The sequence below is a fragment of the Lepisosteus platostomus genome, chromosome 11 (assembly GCF_059453375.1).
Source record: "Lepisosteus platostomus isolate fLepPlt1 chromosome 11, fLepPlt1.hap1, whole genome shotgun sequence".
Taxonomy (NCBI): domain Eukaryota; kingdom Metazoa; phylum Chordata; class Actinopteri; order Semionotiformes; family Lepisosteidae; genus Lepisosteus; species Lepisosteus platostomus.
Genome location: NC_142621.1, coordinates 25005265 through 25023408, shown reverse-complemented (window position 1 = coordinate 25023408; position 18144 = coordinate 25005265). Strand labels below are relative to the sequence as shown.

Sequence of the window (18144 nt, the reverse complement as noted above, 5' to 3'; positions counted from 1 at the left end):
GTAAATAAATAGTATCACTGCATTATTTTAGCCACCAGTTTTAGTTGTCTCAAGTAGCAGGAACCTTCTAAATGAACCAAGTAATGCTGCACTGAGAATATATCTTCACCAATCTTTAAACAAGATAGTTGCATCATTTCATTATTTGTTTTTTAAAACCTTTATTAAACAAAAAAAGCAAGAGCAGAAAAGGGAGAGAGCATTTACAGAAATTGAAAGCTTTTCTCTCACACACACACACACACACACACACACACACACCTTGGCGACTGCATCTTTCATAGATGGGCAGTCACATACAGTTCATAAGCGAGTCCGACATGAGATGTAGTGAGTTTCCTGTTACTGCCAGCCCCTTTGATGCTGAAGGTATGCTGTTGGAAGGAAGAATCGGCTGCATATTTGGATTTGTGTTCTCTGAATCATCCATTTTCTCACTGCTATCATCCCAGTTAATGTGGAACCTAGTGACACGGGGGTTTGAGGCCAGGATGTTTCTCTGGAGCTGGAAAATAGGAAATAAATGGATACTTCAGAAGGAAAGTCTTTGACTGTTCTAGTTAATTTACTATTGTCTGCAAGTACAATCAAATACTCTGGAAAAATGTCTGCAGGATATACCAGTTTTGTTTAATACAAATACTGCAGGTACAATATGAGTATAGAAAATAAACAACCCAGCTGTGATTATTCCCATTTCTACTGTATATTAAACTTAATGATGTTTGCCTTGAATCTCAGAGTAATAAATACAGTGGAATTTCATGACCAGCACAAATTCAATAGCACATTTTATTAAAATTGAACAGGACAATGCAGGTGGGGGTGATTCTTTACTATTGACTCAAGTTTGGTATTCTTTTGAACTGCTCTCAGGTCACTGTGATCAGAAAGAACCATATACATCTAACTTTTATGGATTAGTGGAATTCTGTCACTACGAAATATTTTATTAGCAGTTGGCTAGTGATATTAATTATACTGTACCTATACTATATATACCTAAGTAATTATACTTGTCTTTTTCCAATATAATCCATTGGTAAATATTTTAGATCTGCCTTGTACAATATTTGGCTCTGTAATGAAAATTAAAACACTTTAAAAGTTCATTTGAGGTTTTTTAACAAATAGGACACTGAACTTACTCAATAGTCTTGGGATATTCTATGTATCATGTTAGCAGTTGAAGTTTGATTTTTACAACTCTCTTTGAGGAATGAGAAACAGTCTGAGCCTTCCACCTCGGGAAATTGTTTTGGGGAATTGATTTTTAGTGCATTAATAAGAGCGTGTTTATATTATGGAAAATGAAGGTATTCTTATGAGTCTTCATTCTGTAGCAATAAAGGTTTGCAAGTTTTCTTCAGTGATTCTGTCCAGATAAGGGCACAAACGTACTGCTATTACACCTCCTTCACTGCATTAGATTCCACTCCTTGTATCTTTCTGCTTACACCATGGATATGCCACTTAGATAAAATACCTGTGCTTCCATGTCTTCCATTTTTATAATAAAAACATTATTTTATTATATAACCACTCAATTTGTAATCACCAGTTGTTTGAGACTCAGCTTTCCAGCAATGGATCCTTCACCCTTTGAAGAGAATGAGAGCTACAGCCCTTCTTCTTTTGACACACTGCCAGTGCCACAGAACCTTAGAGGAGAGGGTTAAAGAAGCAGGACATCTGTCTCTCAAGGATATCGCTGCAGGTGTCGCTGTTCTGCACAACCCAGAGGTGACCCACTCTATCCCCAGTGCTACTCTGCCAGTGATGCTCCGCTGAATGGGGTATCAGTTGACTATCAATATTATCCAGATTTGAACCAGCAATGTGTGAGTCACCCAAGACTAGCTTTAACATACCACTGTCACTTGTACCAGGTTGGCACTATTCCATTTCATATTAGATAGGATAGGCATGAGTGTACTAAAATCTGAACAAATGGATATTTAACTGCCCCCGAAAACCTTCAGACATTTTTGATGGAATATTTTCTTTCCAGTCCAGGTAATAACGACTTATCTGTCAAGCCACTGGTTTACTAAAGTGTGTGCAGCTCCTCTCTGCACTGCTGCAAATGTTTAGGCACGTTTACCTTTGTGAAATCAGGCTTCACAGGCGGGTTTTCTCTCAGCTCTGGGTCTGTGTATTCATTATTCACATAGTACCCCACTCGAATGAACTCCTGAGCTCGGTATGTACAAGTTATTAACACTACAGTTACACCCACGGCATCTGCATCAGGAATCAGTCCTGGATTTGCTGCGTCAGCCTGAAATAAAACAAAAGAAAAACATTCTTAATCTAGAGCAGATAACTGATGACATGTGCACAGATTTGTGACTAAGATGTCTCATGCAAGATATTAAGGATTCTAACATGAGAGTTTGACAACTTCTTTTTTCACCTTAAATTAAATTCATGTGATCATCTTCCACAGTGCATTAAGTGATTAATTAAAAAAAAGCACCTAAAGGTTAACACAAGGATCAGAATTGCAGTGCTCAGCTCAGTTGACCAGTTTTCAGATGGTAGTAAGCGCATACACACCTGCAAAAACAGTCATGTGATGTTAGAGATGCTTTAAGTTTTTAAAAAGAAAAGGTTCTAGTAATTGCAGTGCATATTGCATAAAGTACAAACTAAGAAGCAATAAAGGCCAAGCTAGTGAATCTGACCAGTGCAATGTGAAGCTCACAGAACTGCAGTGTGAATGATATCTTTCCATCTATCCCAGCAGTGCACAGCTTCGTGAATAATGAGGTAAGAAGAGTAACACAATCCTCATGAAGTTTAAACTGTGCTGTAAGTGGAGCATGCGGTTTCTATTTTAGGATTCCCAGCAAAGCTCATTTTACCTGGCATTGTTGGTCAGTTTCACTTGTTGGCAATTCTGGTCTTCTTAGAGAAGGGGTCTTTAACCAACTAAGAATTCTTTCAGAAAATTTGAAACAGACTATTTTATAAAAATTGTCCAAACTATAATGAAGCTAGGACACAGTCAGACATTTCTTGAGCAGCTATTTCTCATACTGTTTGTTGTAGGCCCATAAATGACAAATGTCTAATACTACTATGTATTTTAAATGCAAATATTACAAATTCATATTTGTATATTTGTCTCTCACAGTTAAAAGTACATTTTCAATCTGAGTTGTAATTCTGAGAACATTTTGCTATATTAATATTTCAGGTACTGACAAACTAACAAATGTGGACACTGCTTCAAACCCAATACCAAACCGCAAAAGAAGGTTCCGGATAAACAGCAGTTTAATCCACCACAGGCTGTAAAAAAACCACAGGATCTTGTATATAAGCCAAAACCAGACCCAGGGTGTTCACTTGTTAGCGTTTTCTGAATAAATCTGCATAGCTGCAGTTAGAATAAATAAAAAACTGGGATTCTTTATTTCTTAAAAAAGGAAAACTTGAAATTGTGAATTATCTTCTATCTAATACCCACTGAATTTGGACCCGCCAGCTGTTCATGACTTGGCTTCATAGCTACACCCTCTGTATCACACGGCAAGATCCATGGTGCCAGACAGGAGCAACGTTGTTCTCACTGATGTCCCAGGACTCCCAGAAGAAAAGTTCAACTGAACACCACCCAACACCTGTGTGCCAGTAGCACACACCTGCTTGACAAAATCCAGGTTACGCCTGGAACATTAGTGGATCATTATTTTTATTCCCAGACTTTCACTCCATCAATAAATCACTAAAATGCTGTGCCACACAATTCAGTAGCCCAAGGAGTTCTTGAAATAAGCTCTGAAAACTTAGAATAAAGTGGAGTTAACCTGTGTTCTGAACTTTTTCCAAATAAAACAGAAAACAATTATTATAATATTATAAAGTGTGTTTGTGTTTCTGTAATTAAGAGTACTTAAAAAATTAAAAATGCACTCTGGAAATTAACAGTAATGAAGTGTTAGAAAACACACAACACTTTATCATGCTCAATACAGCAAAAATGTTATCAAGATTTATAAATGCTTAGTAACTGTGAGGCAGCATGAAAATACAATTATTTTGCAAAAGTAAAATATTTTTTAAAAATCATTAATTTAAAAATACTGCAACATTAGAGGTGAACAGATGATCAGTACTGTAAATTAATATACAACAAAGATAAAAAAAGTCAGACAGAATATCACATATGTTCAAATAATATATTTTTCTATCGTGCTGCCTTTTTAAGCCAAATACCAATTTTATTAAACATTTAACACTCTATTCACTTCTGTTTTTGGTTTTGCGTAGCTTTAAATTGACATCTCTGTTTATTATTTAGGGTTACTTATCCTATTTCATTGTTTAATAGTACAAGTAATAATTACAGTAATAACACTACATATCACTTAGCTTTGTTGTTAAAAACAGTGATTCCAGAATCAAAAATTACTTTTCTTTATTCCCTGTTCTGGTTTTCTTGGCAGCAGGTTCCAATCAATATAATGAATTATAGAAAATTAACTGCCACTCTTAAATTTTTGATAATTTTAACATTCTTAAGACTGGTACTTTCATTCACTTGACAAATGTTCTGCGCAGCTCAAACATACAAGCTTGCTCTGACAGCATGCAGCACATAGATATCAATGCTAACCAATAGGAGCTTAAAGAATTAGTATGTTGCTGGTAGAAGCAAGGAACAGCCAATAAACAGGCTTAAAATCGCATCTCTGTAGTGCAAACGTCTACCACAATAAAGCTGCTCTGTGTCATCATAAAAGGTGGAAGATGTGCATATTTAAATACAATATTTTAACACAAATTAAAAATATCTCAGTGCATGTGAGGGGGCGATAGGATCTTCTATGGCCATAAAAATCCTTCTGGTAACCATTATTAAAAAATGCTGCATAAAACCAATATGAGTCACACAAAAGGTATATGGTATATAATGGTCAGCCAGAGACGGAAGTCATCCTGATGTTGATGTACACTCACCAATACACTTTAGAAGTGCACACTATTAGATGTGTGTGAATAATGACACCAATAGCAGTCAATGTGACATTGTCAATAAACTGAATTTACAGTAGAAAATTACCTGAAAAACAAACATGTGTCTCCCAGCAGGCACAGGGCCTACCAGCACAGAATCCAAGACCTGGTCGTACTCTTCACTCTCTGCAGATCCCACGTAAATTATTTTCCACTCAAGATCTGTAGAAACATAAAACAAAAGGAATGAGGATTTATAATTGCCATTCAGTCTGATAAAGAGGGAATATCTGGGTAGTTCTTTAGCAAACAGTATAAGAATTGTGTTCCATGTAAGGTACTGATCTGAAAGACTCAAAATAAAGTAATAAAAGATCTTAGGTCTTCAGAGTGATTTCAAAGTTGGATGTTCATTATTTGAAAGTTCAGATTTTGACTGACGTGGCAGGAAAGTGGACTGCAAAGGTCGTGCAGACCTCAAATGCAACATTTGAAAATAACCATCACAAAAGAAAGGAAGAGTATTAAGGAAGAGATTACAGGCTTGCATGTTTTAAGAAATGTACATGTTATTTACAGGTTTTAAAACATTTCAAATATCCTTCAACCCCCCACCATTCCTGCTCTACATCAAAGTGGATGAATACATCAGACTTAGTGTGAGCACTGTAACTTTGCTGCACTTTGTATTACACCTATTTCATTTCATTGACACCAATTTGTATGGATTCGTACTGACAAGAAAAGAAAACAGGCCACTTTTTATCAATTGTTAAAATTGATAAAGCAAGAACTTTGATAAAATGATTATTAAGCTATGCAATGCTTTGCATATTTACAGTATTCCTGATATGTTGAATGTGACCTATATATAGGTTGTGGTGTACTGATCATCTGTTTTGGCAGCCAAAATATGTGAGCACTCAGGGGCTCTTCTATCGATATCTGAGTGACCAAGCAGGAAAACTAAATCATGTTAAGAGACACAAGGCCCTCACAGAGACCACTCTGCACTTACAGGCACATGTTGAACCTGAAAACTCTTGACTGTACTGCAAGGTTTTATTAGATTAAAGCTGAACTGAAGGTCTGCATTCCAACAGTGCTTCCTGTACATCCTTCTTTCGGTACATCAAGAAACACCTACAGGGAACTGGAAATGAACAAGCTGTTAAGCAGCAGACTTCCATGGCAACGCCTGACAGAGAATTTGTGGTATCATTAGACAAACACACAACACCGTGCCATCTGACTCCTGCAACACAGTACAGCTACTCTTAAATCTCTAATCAATACAACAGCGGAATCCGTGATGGTACAAGACACAGAACTTTTCAGGGGACACATAAGAACTTGACGCATGATTTAAAAACATAACAAATGAAACAAGCAAATGGTTGACCCATAAAACACTTTCAAATATAGATGAATGAAGTGAAATGAACTGGGAAAATGTGGCCTGCACAAACCACCTGTACAATCAGGCGGAAGGAAAGCTCTTGCAATTGAAGGACGCCTGCGCTTGGTCTGTAAATTTCTTTTACTGTTGGGTACTACTGTGGCACTTGGTGTTTATTTTTCCAATTCCATAACTGTATCCTCTGTAATTAAGGGGGAGGGTGGGAAGACACAGCCTTTTCTCTCCTTCTACATACACTTGCAGGCTTTTTTGCAGTCCAGAAATACAGAAAAGATTCATTACCGATATAATTTATTTCCAAGACAGCAATCTTATTCTTCTGCCTTTTCCATCACGTGGCCACTGTGTCGTCACATACATGTTACACACGCTACAATGAGCCTAAATTAACCCACTGTAGGGAGCAAAATTTAGTTCAATTTCAGGGGAAATCTGACTTTTTTCTTTAGAGGTGAACCTCTGTTTTCTATATTACAATAGCTACCTAATGAAAGTATAGCTTCAGCACTTCTAATAAAAGACTGGATACCAAATAGCAAGGAATTCTATTCTATAATTCTATCGGAATTTCATAACTGAATAAGAGTTCATAATTTGCATTGGTCTTTTTGATCCATAAGCTGTGGATCCTAGATCCTAGCAGCTGCTCTCACAGTGTCCTGTGGCTGTGATTCGAAGAGTCCCTTTGCATCAAGGAGGTCACAATGTGATATTACAATGTGTTCCTACCTCCCACCACTCTCCTTCTGCTCTTCCTGCTAAATATCAAACAGTTTACCAAAGGCTACAGTTAAACTTATTCTAGCAGGCTTTCAGAGTAGGCAAAAGAGTAGTAAGAGAAGGGTCAGTTCTCTACAAACAAGATGTTAAAAAGTTCTTTACATCACCAAAAGATGTTAACTGAAAAAATATCTTGATAAAACAAAGTTGAACTTTGAAAGGTTGAAGTTGACATAGACTCTTTTCCCAGAGTTCTCAGCAAATCCTATGGCCACCTTGTAAAATGTCTACACTGAACTGACTTGAAACATTGCATAGATAATTTTACCTTCCACATATTACGTCACGCTTTGTAATATTTTGATTGCTTCACATTATCACATGTCACAGTTACACTGTGAACATGTTTTAATCTTTATCGTCATTACTAATCATGAAAGGGTTAAAACTGGCTTCTTTTTTTTGGCTATACAAACCTAGGACAGAAATTTGTGCATGCTAAAAAAAGCCCTCAAACTAACACAGAAGCAGCTGTGCATACAGTTTTAACTCTTTTCTTTGTTATGTGATTAGAATAAGCTATAACAGCAAGCAGCAACGACAGCCCGTTAATGCTTTTTCAGTTATTCAGTTCATCTGTGTGAGCTGAATGTTTGCAGACATAGATATTTTAAACTGTAGTAATGAATCTTAAAAATGTGATGAAATGGGAACCAAAATCAAAATGGTTTTCAAACAAGTAGCAATATAAAAAGGATAAACACGTAAAAGAGCTGCTTATTACAAAGAGGAATTTGAACCATCTCAGAGTTGTGCGTGGCACTTATTTTCAGAATTCAAATGTCCCAGTTTCTCACTCTGGAAATCTGGTAAACTGAAGCTTGTTTTGGAGGAAAAAAAAGTTATGAAAATGGCAGTGCAGCTTATCCCATAAGGTCTCGATAAAGCTCATGTCAACAATACTGTAAGACAAATTCATGATCAACCTCCTTCGTGGTTTGGGGCCCCATTATCATGCCTGACAGATGACTTGTGAACATGCACTGTCACGTCTGTGAATGGCATTGTGTGACAACACCCTCCCAGGAAATCACCAATGGGAAAAACTGATATTGTTCTCTCCATCTTTATCTACTTTTAAAGCAAAGAGCTTTTTTGTGTTTCAAAGTGTTGCTATGTAGACAAAAAAGCTTTACAATATAGTTTAATGCCCATAATCTACTGTAGACAGACAACAGAACAAAGGACTACTCACCACACTAGAGGACAGCAAGTCATTTCTAGCAATGATTATCACTTTGAACCATCCATTATTTTCAACATCTATTTCTGAGGTCTGTAATTATGCAATATCTTGTTAAAAACTAATTGTATTTTGAAACAAGATACAAGATAAAGTGAGACCTAGGTACACTGGCCAACTGGTTGCATTAAAGGTAAACAGATAAATGTATTTCTTTCTCTCTTTGACACCACCTTAGTTCTAATTTCCAAATTATGAAAAGCAGTTGGCTGCTTTCAGCACCTAAGGCACTGGAAAGCACCTATAAAATTTACTGCAAGTAAACAAGCAAATAAACCCAAGAGATGTGAAAATAGTTTTAATACTTCTGGATTGTGGGATTGCCAACAAGCTATTGATAACCTCTTAAGGTATTCATCAGTCCCCTGATTGGAAAGCATAAGACTAAGCCTATGACCTTAAAGTATAAGGCTGGTTTTCTCAAACACACACGCAAATACAGTACTTACAAGATTTCTATCGTCTCAGAAAATCATAGTCTTTTGTTTCATTATCCAATCATCTCCCATAACATGGAATTTTAAGACGACCCTCTGGTAGATACACATTATTGTAACGTATTGTAACTTTTGCTTTTGTTACATAACAATATCTGGTTCCAACACTTTTAGCATTCATTTAAATGAAGGGACTGTGAATGTGTCGCTGTTTACCATTAATAAGCACTAAGAAATATTATTAGACTATCCATAATGGGTGCTACAAATTCCGTATTAGCCTAAAGTATAAGCAAAGTGACATTTAAAACACTCTCAATGCGACTGCCCACGCCAACGGTGAATAAATATAACGAGGTGGAAAAAATGTTCAAAGGAAATATTTTTCCCCACAGAAAAAAATTGCTGCCCGGCTCGCGATTTGACACATACTGTAACCCGCCGCACTGACTTCACCCACGCCAATTACAGCGAAAAACGATGATAGAGAATAATATGACTTCAAAAACGTGGGGCGACTAACTTTTACTGTATTATTTTTTTTTGTACTCTTACATACAAAAAAGTTTAAAACTGTTAATTGGCATGGCGATTAAGGAATCCTATCTGACAAATTGAAAAATTCCACTTACACCAAAAGCGTGATAAAACTAAGCTTTCCATCGGACGCATAAAGATTATAGTAACTATAAATATACACAGCCAATTTAGACAGAATACGGATTATTGGCTATAACTAGCATCAATCCTGGTAGGAGCCTAGCCAAGGATTGATGCTAGTTATAGCTACAGCCTACTTCCTTCCTGTGTCGAAACATGATTGAGCACTTCATACATTAAGCAAGATAGTTTTAACAGATTCATTTTTCGCAAGTTTATATTCAAATAATTTTATTTTAATGTTTTTAGTTACACGCTTTATTTGTAAAAACAAAAACTTCTATAATTAGAAGTGGTCATGCTCTCCATACATCTAGCTAACTACGATTGTCAGTGGGTCTACTGTCACTTTGCTTTTATTATACAAAAGAAAAATAAATATTTTTAAATGCACTCATACCATACTGTCCAACAACTAGAATATTCCTGACAACATGGCTACCTTATCCGTAATACAGAGCCTAAATAAATCGATTACCTGAGTCAATGATAACGCGACCCCTCGGTGATAGAATACATTCCATTACAGAATTTCTAGATATCCGCGTTAGAGTCATTTGAAAATAAAAATAAACACCACTTACTAGTACTCCGTTATGCACAAATGTTAATTACAAAACTGTTACATATTTATCAGCAAATCCAGGCCTCGCAACCTCCAATCAATTGTTTTCTCTCTACCTTTTTAGCAATTTACAGTTTTGAAACAGAAGTACACTTACTTACCTTCGGGCAAATCTTCAATGCACTCGAAAGTAATCTCAAACTGAAAAGGATTGAAAAAAGGAGATGGGTTATCCAACACTACTACATTGTTCACCTGAACCTTTGCCATATTTTGCTACACGAAAACTATTAAGTGCGGAGTCAGCGCTACAAAACACGGCGCTTTCTAGTAAACACGCCACCCACGTCAAATACTAAGTATCGCACAGCGCAGCCAACTAGTAATCCAGTTTTTTAAATAGAAGTAACGCCGTCAAATACCGAATCTCTCCGTTTTTCTGTGCCTACGGGTGACATTAAATTGTACATGACCGGCTGCACAGCTCAGAGCTGCGAGAGCAGCCTTCAGCCCAGCAGATGATCCTTGGGAAGGCGGAGGATTTGGATCTTTTTGCACACACAGTACAGTAAATTATTTGTAACTTTTGTTGGGGGCGCCACCTGCTGGTTAAATAAGTGATGCATGCACATTTTCCCGAAACATTGTTTTTTCTTTCCTCAGCTTGAACACAACCAAACCTATCTTTCACTTTAAGAACTACTTCTCTCACAATAATAGTTTTAAAATAGGTTGTTTTTTTAGCCCGTAAACTTCGCAGTTATTGCTGTATACTATCTAATGGTTTTTCTTCCCTTCCCTCAAGGAACAGGCTAATGGAAGAACTGCTAATACAGACTTTAAAATCCCTTTACAGAAACAGTGATACCATAACTGTGTAGGATGTGAACATCTTAATTAGGTAATTAGGCACTTGTTAGACCAAAACTATTTTTGCATGCACCAGCAGAGCAGGTAAATCCAAAATACCATTCCCGCATCTCTAAATCGCATCGTTTGCAATGTTTCTGGTGCAGAAAATGCTCTAAAATGACTATTGTTCCCATTATTGGTCGATTATAAAATGGCTATAAATTGTTGACCCATAGCACACACCACAGGGCTCACCCATTTACAGACAAGATTCTAATAATTGGTCTGCTCTTAGCCAATATCTGTTGAACAACTATGAGAGAAAATGGCAAAAATGGGTGAATATATATCCAAAGTAACTACATTTACTTTCATAGCAGGTAATGATGATACCCCTCATCAATATATAGCTAGATCCTATGGCAGTGACAATAGCTGTCATATATTATAATTATTGTGGAAAAAATGTTTTTTGCCTTAAAATGAAAGTATTAGTTATTATGAAAGTATTAAAATGCGGACTTGAACCCTGAACTCTAAATACAACAGTGATAGAGAAGCTACTAGGCACCCCCCAAAACCATGGACAAATGTGTGCTTGGAATGACAAAACCCTATATTAAAAAGAATGAGTTAGAGCACAATGTGTCATCACTGTCAAAGTAAAGACACTAAAATGGTGATTAATTGGACTCATATTAATACCAATGGATCATTGTTGGACCAAGGAATTGTTGGACTAGAATTCAATCGAGCAATAAAAAATGGTTATGAAGAGGTCCTACTTTCTGATGGCCACGTGAAATAAAAAAGTTTGGAAGAGCAGGTTGCATATAGAAAGATAAAGGCAGATTCTTTGAGTGCAAAGTCAACAATAAGGTAAATCTGAATATTATTGGAACAATACAATAATGTGTGTTAAATGTATTAATTATCATACTTTTGGCCTTCTTTAGTTTGGAATATAAATGATTATGATGATCTCCATACAATGATGAACCTCTCCTTTTTATCCCAAATCACAGATTTCACAACATTTAATGTCATTGGCAATTAAATATATATGTATATAAATGGATTGACAAAATGTACATGTTTGAATGAAAAATACAAAGTATTGCATCAGATTAAATTAATATTATATTAAATAAAAATGTAAATAAAATAAACCTATCATATCACTAATACCCATTTCCAAAAGTGAAGTAGACTTTCACAACTTGTTATTTAAAAAAATACTGTTGTATCTTAGGTCTTCAATAGTCAGAAATGTTATTCTCCAACCAACTGTGAATTACAAACACAGCACTTCATTGTGGGAGTCCATTTGATCAAAGGAAGGAAAAAAATACTTTGCCAAACAAGTACCGGGGTGTTATTTGTAACTGGCAGGTAGATTGAGGCTTTGAAAAATATTGCACCACATTTCTTTTGAAAAATCCAGGAGGAGCATACTTTTATCAAGTGTAATGTCATCCTCTTTTAGTCAAGGTTCTTGAAATCAATGAGTGCCTTATGTGCTTTGAAAATTCATTCAATGCCCTGATATTTGCAGTTGGCCTCACAATAAATGAACCTGTTCAAAGAACCTTTGCATAAATTTGTCTTTTTTCTGCAGATAAAGGTGGAATTGAAATAAACAACTGTCAATGTTTTTAAGCTCTTAGGCACTTCTAAGCTCTTCTCTGACTTCTAAAGTCAGAGAATTAGATAATATTACTATAAATAACAGACGATATTAACAAAATATGTATCTTTGGTATTTAATAAGGCTGGCATGGTTATGCAATGGTTAGCATTGCTGCCTTGTAGCACTGGGGCCCAGGGTTTTATACCGAACATGGGGAGTTATCTGCATAGAGTCTGTATGTTCTCCCCAAGTTCGTGTGAGTTTCCATCCACAATCCAAGGACATACTAGTAGTTAATTACTGTAGATTCTGGGAAAACATGCCCTGGTGCAAGTAAGTCCAGGTCTGTGTTTGTGTCTGTGTGTGCCATGTGAGGGCTCGGTGTCCTGTCCAGGGTGTACCCTGCCTTGTGCCTGTTGCTTGCTGGTCTAGTCTCCAGCTCCCCTGAAAACATGAATTGGACACAGTAGCTAGAAAATGGATGGATGGTATCAAATAGAACAGGAATCAATTATACATATTTAAGCAAAGTTTCATACATGTTTATGAATATTTGTGATTGCAGTGGTACAGTGATATCAGGGGGTAATAGAGGTGCAATTATTATTGTTTGTTGTAATAGTTCTAATGCACTTTGGGCACCTAAACAGTTCTTTGCAAAAGCTTAGATGTCTCTTACCAAGTTAAATATTTTGAATTTTTTAAATATTCCATGTTCATTTTACTATTGTAAAATCTGAAACTGTAGCAGTTCTTTTGTGTGTGCAGACAACCTGCATGTATTTTTATTGGAATATTAGTTTTTAAAGAGGACACTAGGCAAAATATAATCATTTATTTTAAGGGGACTCAAACATGCTTCAAGAGAACTATTTTTCCTCAGTAACTATAATTTAATAGTGTGGATTAGTGATTAGAGCTCCTGAGTCTTTTTCCCAGTGGCTTTAGCAAACCCATACACATGTACAGTACTAAGATGTGTATTTAAACAAAACAGATCATTGTATAATATGTAATTTGCGTTGGAGAATAATTGTCAGCCAAATTAATATTATTGTTATTGATAACAATAACAGCAACAGCTAATTAGGCTGGATACGGAATGAAAGATATGAATGCCTCAAGATTACCAGTTACACCTAATCAAAATACTAATTTTAGCTATTGTTCAGTCATGATACTTAAACGTGAGCTCTTTCTATTAATACTGTATTGAAAACAAGTAGACTATTGATTTACTTTGCATTCCCTTACACATGGGTCATAAAAGACGGGAAATGAATCTAGGAAAATAAGTTTATGTTTCATTTGCCCCGAGATTTTATGTGCCGGTGTTGATTTACATGTCTTTTTAAAGTCTTCTATTATTTTTTAAAATGATTTTAAACATAGGAAATATAGAAGAAAAAAATGTCAAGCTGATTTATAATAGTGTAGTTCTGTTTAGGGTCGGTTTGATCCTATAATTACAGTAACATAATAAGAAAAGTTACTCTTGCCAATGAGAAAATAAGCACCTATTTATAACTTTGGATAATTCACTCGACAGCAGAAGAGAACCATGTAACAAAATATGCACGAAAAGGACCCTGAAAAGTGTATTCTCCAGAACATCTAAATTAAGGACAATATTATTGAAAAAAGCTTAATAACATGGAGCGTGTCATCACCACCATGTAGTGTGGTCAAAGTGCCTTCAACTCCAGCTAACCAGCCAGGGCAGGCTGGTAAACTAGTGTGTTGCTAAGTCTCTGTTTGCATTGGAAACAGCAACGATAGGTAGGAAAGGGGTGAAGCTCCTTTGTACAGAAAATAAATATGCCTAACTGCTAGTAAATACTATAGTGAGCATGCATTTTTCTATTACTAAGTAATATAAAGCTATTTTAAGGCATTAATGGAAACCTGGTCTATTTAATTTCCACGAACGATATGAGGCATAGAATTAAACTTCCCTACAAAACGAATGGTTCAAACCAGGGTGCTTTAACCCTCGATATACATGGTGCGACTATAAAGAGCGAACAGGGCTGTTCATTGGAGGAATTCCATATCATCACTTGCATTCAAAAATAAATTCGTTATCTCACATAAAATTAAAAAAAAAACGGTATTAAAAGCGCTTGGAATCAGATATTGAAATGCAGTAAAAGAAGATTTGTTTCGGCAAAGAAGAGGCGTAGGATAACAGGTACAGTGCTATATGTCTTATGATTTGTACAATAGCCATTTATTTTCTACCGTGTATTCACTTATATTAAAAACGACTGGCTATACTGTACACTGGCATTGTATGTGCACGCCCTTTGTTATTGTTCCTTGGTATTCTCAGGAGGAAAAAGCCTGAACGTAGCGGATAATTTGTAATTGTGTTTAGTTTGAATTAATACTGATGAAAATGTCCTTAGTTCTGTAACACGTCATTACGTCAAGAAAGCCGTAATATTCAGACAATACAGCAACGCTCTTTGGTCGTGTGCTTACAGTATGCAGGTTCACGCAGTACCAGCGCAGGTAATGTTTAACAGCATTTATAAATGCCAGAGAAAAGCTAGGATTTGCTAGCGAGGGTTGCGGGTTGTGCTCATTTGCTCAGCATCACTTGTAAAGCAAATACAGTGAACTGTATTCTTCCGGGATGGGGTCTGGCATCACTTGTCTTTTACTACCAGCAATATTGCCATCTGAGTTTGGTTTGCTTAATTTGATTTGCACACTTTGTGTTTACATTTATATGACCTGGGTTTGATTTAACTTTAATAATTACTTAAGTAATACCAAATACTAAAGGCCACTGCATCATGTACTAAAAGGCTTATTCTAATGTATAACCTAGTGTCGAGCGTTTTCTAAGGACACTGCAGTACCGATAGCTCCGGTCTATGTTGTCATGCATTACAGAGGCCTTATTTCCCAATGACTTGCCATTAGTTAGGCGACAGTGCCAGTTTACGTGAAATATTACTTCACAACTAAATCACAAAATAAATCAGTGCGCTCTGCTGGTAATGTAAAGAACGACCAACGAACGACTCCTGCGAAGGTGATGAAAGTACATAAATACTGCTTGATGTTATTTAGTGTCAGTTCACGTTGCTGGCCTTTCCGAATCATTTCTTAAAAAGGCCTAGCCGGATGACACTGACCGGGGGACCAGCATTTGATAATCACTTTAAACAAGATACTTCTATTAACATATTGACTTACTGTATATACAGTATTTAGGTAAATTAAGATCTCAAAACGGGACGGTGGGTATCATAACTGAACAGTTTGCAGTATTTTGTTCTTGGTGATGGTGGAATAATCTCAGTAAAATTATAGTTTAAATTGTCTTTATAAGAGCAATGAAGTTGTTCCTGCGTGCAAAGGATTACAGATAACTTTTAAAATTCTTAAATGGCATCCCAGATCCCATGTGAAATAAGATATAAAACCAAGGCAGACAGACAAGATTTCATCATGCTGACATTCATAATGTAATGGTAGAGAAATTTAGCCCCGAGACAATTCTTCCGTACCTTCCAAGGTTAATACTGTTATAGTATTGTCGTATGTGATATTGTGAGGACAAATAAGGTTGTGACTGCATTGCAGAATTATACAGATAACAGAAAAGAATGAATCCCCTGCTGTACAGGCCTAAAGAATTTCAGAGCATCAGCTCACCATATTTTCCTCTTATTAAACTAATATACTATATGTGGCACAGTAGACGAGAATAAAATATGAAGCACTACACTGTTTGCTTTGCTATAGCATGTCCAATTTAAAAACCAAGCAAGTTATTCAAATAATAGTATATGTTTTACATTTAACAATTCTTTGTACAAACTAGTATAAGGACCAGATCCATCCTATTCTTTCCTTAATAATGTATATAGGTGCACATCATAAAATGTAATCAGTACAATTCTAAAAACATTTTGTTTCATATTTTAAATGCAAATTAATTCAACTTCCCAAATAACACTTTATTTTAGGGGTTATCTGTAAACCATGTATTATTCTTTATTAGTTAAACACAGCTTGTTAAGTGCTAGCAAAACATGCCATATTAGTGAAACATGAAGGGTATGTATAATTTATTAGTGATAAAAGGTAAGAATTACTGAGCAAGTCTTTCAAAAGGAGTTGTCCGTCATCTGTTAAGTTCTTGTATGTCACTCATAAATAACTTAACAAATAACTCATAAATAACATGACTTATACTTTGACTCTTAGATTAAAGTATTACCCATTGTAGGTATTTTGTGCAATAATCACAAGCTAACTTATCACTCCTGTTTCAAATTCAAAACAAATTAATACCTCCTCCTTGAGGAAATGTTTAGTAAGAATGCAAATCTACATAAAAGTGCCTGCCTGAAATATACAGGTCTTCAAGTCAAATTCAGAGAAGTACTGAAGAAAATAGTCCACAGACATACTACTAACATTTGGGCAGTGATAAATATTCTCCTAAATTACAGCCAAAATAAACCCTTGGCTTTCCTTTTGACATTGAGGCAGAGAGCTGTGTTTTATGTGATGAAATGAGAATTTTATGAGATTAAAGACTTCTAAATCCATACACATTTAAAAATGAACAAAGTGCAGAACTCAATTTAAATTATTGTTCAATATGCAGTTCCAACCAGTATTAGGTTAAGATTTGGCTTGTTTCACAGTTGTAGCTTTTTTTTATATGATGATAATTCTCAGCACTGCCTCGTGCTTTGCAATACCATATATCTGGTACTTCTTACTAAAATGTTAGAGACTGAGCAGTTCTATTTCATTGTTTTTAAGACTGTGTTATACTAACAATTTATACTGATACGTACCTCCTATTGTATGTGTGTACCACCTATTTTGAACAATATATTTTTTCTTTTCCTTTAATGTTCAGTGGAAGGCATTATAATTAACTTAAAAAACAAAACAAGACAATGTAAATTGTTGTAAAGCATTAGAAAATGCTGACTCACACACCTTCAGAGACAATGCAACATTTCTTTCTTTCATAAAACAGTGCAAAACATCACATTAATTCTTTTTTAGTGATGTGAGAGTTTTAAGAGTGTGGAATTGTGCATGACATAATTCATTCAAGTGAAATTTGTGCACAAAAAGGAGTACAAATCCTAATTTATTTTCAACACCTCACAATATAAAACAAAAAACAAAATTTTGACATTCACTGTTGAACCTACGAGTATCTGATTAAGCCCATACAAACATCTGTCAGAGTGGCTCTTTTTAAACATCTGAGCTTGCAGGTTTTCATTGCCAGTGAACAAAGCAGTGTGACTAGAAGAAGGAAATGTTGTCTGGTTGTATTTAAAATGAAGACTCATTTGTTTGAAGCAGTAACACTGTGAGGTCATATTTAATTTAAGGAATAGGCCATGAGCTGCAGTTCTACATTTCATCTCAGAATGCTTAATGAGGGTATGTTTTAAACTTTGCCATTCATAAATATCCCCTTAAAAGTGTCACCTAAGACAGTGTACACAAGGATCTTGTACAATTCAATTCCACAAAGTTAATCTAAAATCCCACAAGACCCACATGCAGATCTGTTTGAGTGTATGACAGATTCTTACTGTA

General features: G+C 35.7%; 2 protein-coding genes across 13 annotated transcripts in view; one reads left to right on the top strand and one right to left on the bottom strand.

Moving 5' to 3' along the window:
* Nucleotides 1-136: 136 nt before the first annotated feature.
* Nucleotides 137-10642, bottom strand: LOC148652208 (histone chaperone ASF1). Of its 2 annotated transcripts, XM_088598928.1 has the most exons (5): nt 10493-10642; nt 10232-10271; nt 5072-5187; nt 2105-2281; nt 137-505 (listed from the first exon to the last, which is right to left on the bottom strand). In XM_088598928.1, the coding sequence occupies exons 1-5, from the start codon at nt 10538-10540 to the stop codon at nt 293-295; spliced, it is 594 nt and encodes a 197-aa protein (XP_088455054.1). In that variant the 5' UTR covers nt 10541-10642; the 3' UTR covers nt 137-292. The 2 variants fall into 2 exon arrangements, with proteins under 2 accessions (XP_088455054.1, XP_088455053.1); XM_088598927.1 differs by having other exon boundaries at nt 10232-10624.
* Nucleotides 10643-14426: 3784 nt separating this feature from the next.
* ttll7 (tubulin tyrosine ligase-like family, member 7) overlaps nt 14427-18144 on the top strand; it is an 83123-nt gene continuing 79405 nt past the window's right edge. For 3 of the 11 annotated variants that reach the window (XM_088598915.1, XM_088598921.1, XM_088598916.1), the window contains exon 1: nt 14429-14743. The gene's annotated coding sequence lies outside the window, so the exon portion shown is untranslated. Of the gene's footprint in view, nt 14744-14961; nt 15067-18144 lie in introns of those variants that run through there. The other 8 variants (XM_088598923.1, XM_088598918.1, XM_088598922.1 and 5 more) reach the window with 6 other exon arrangements.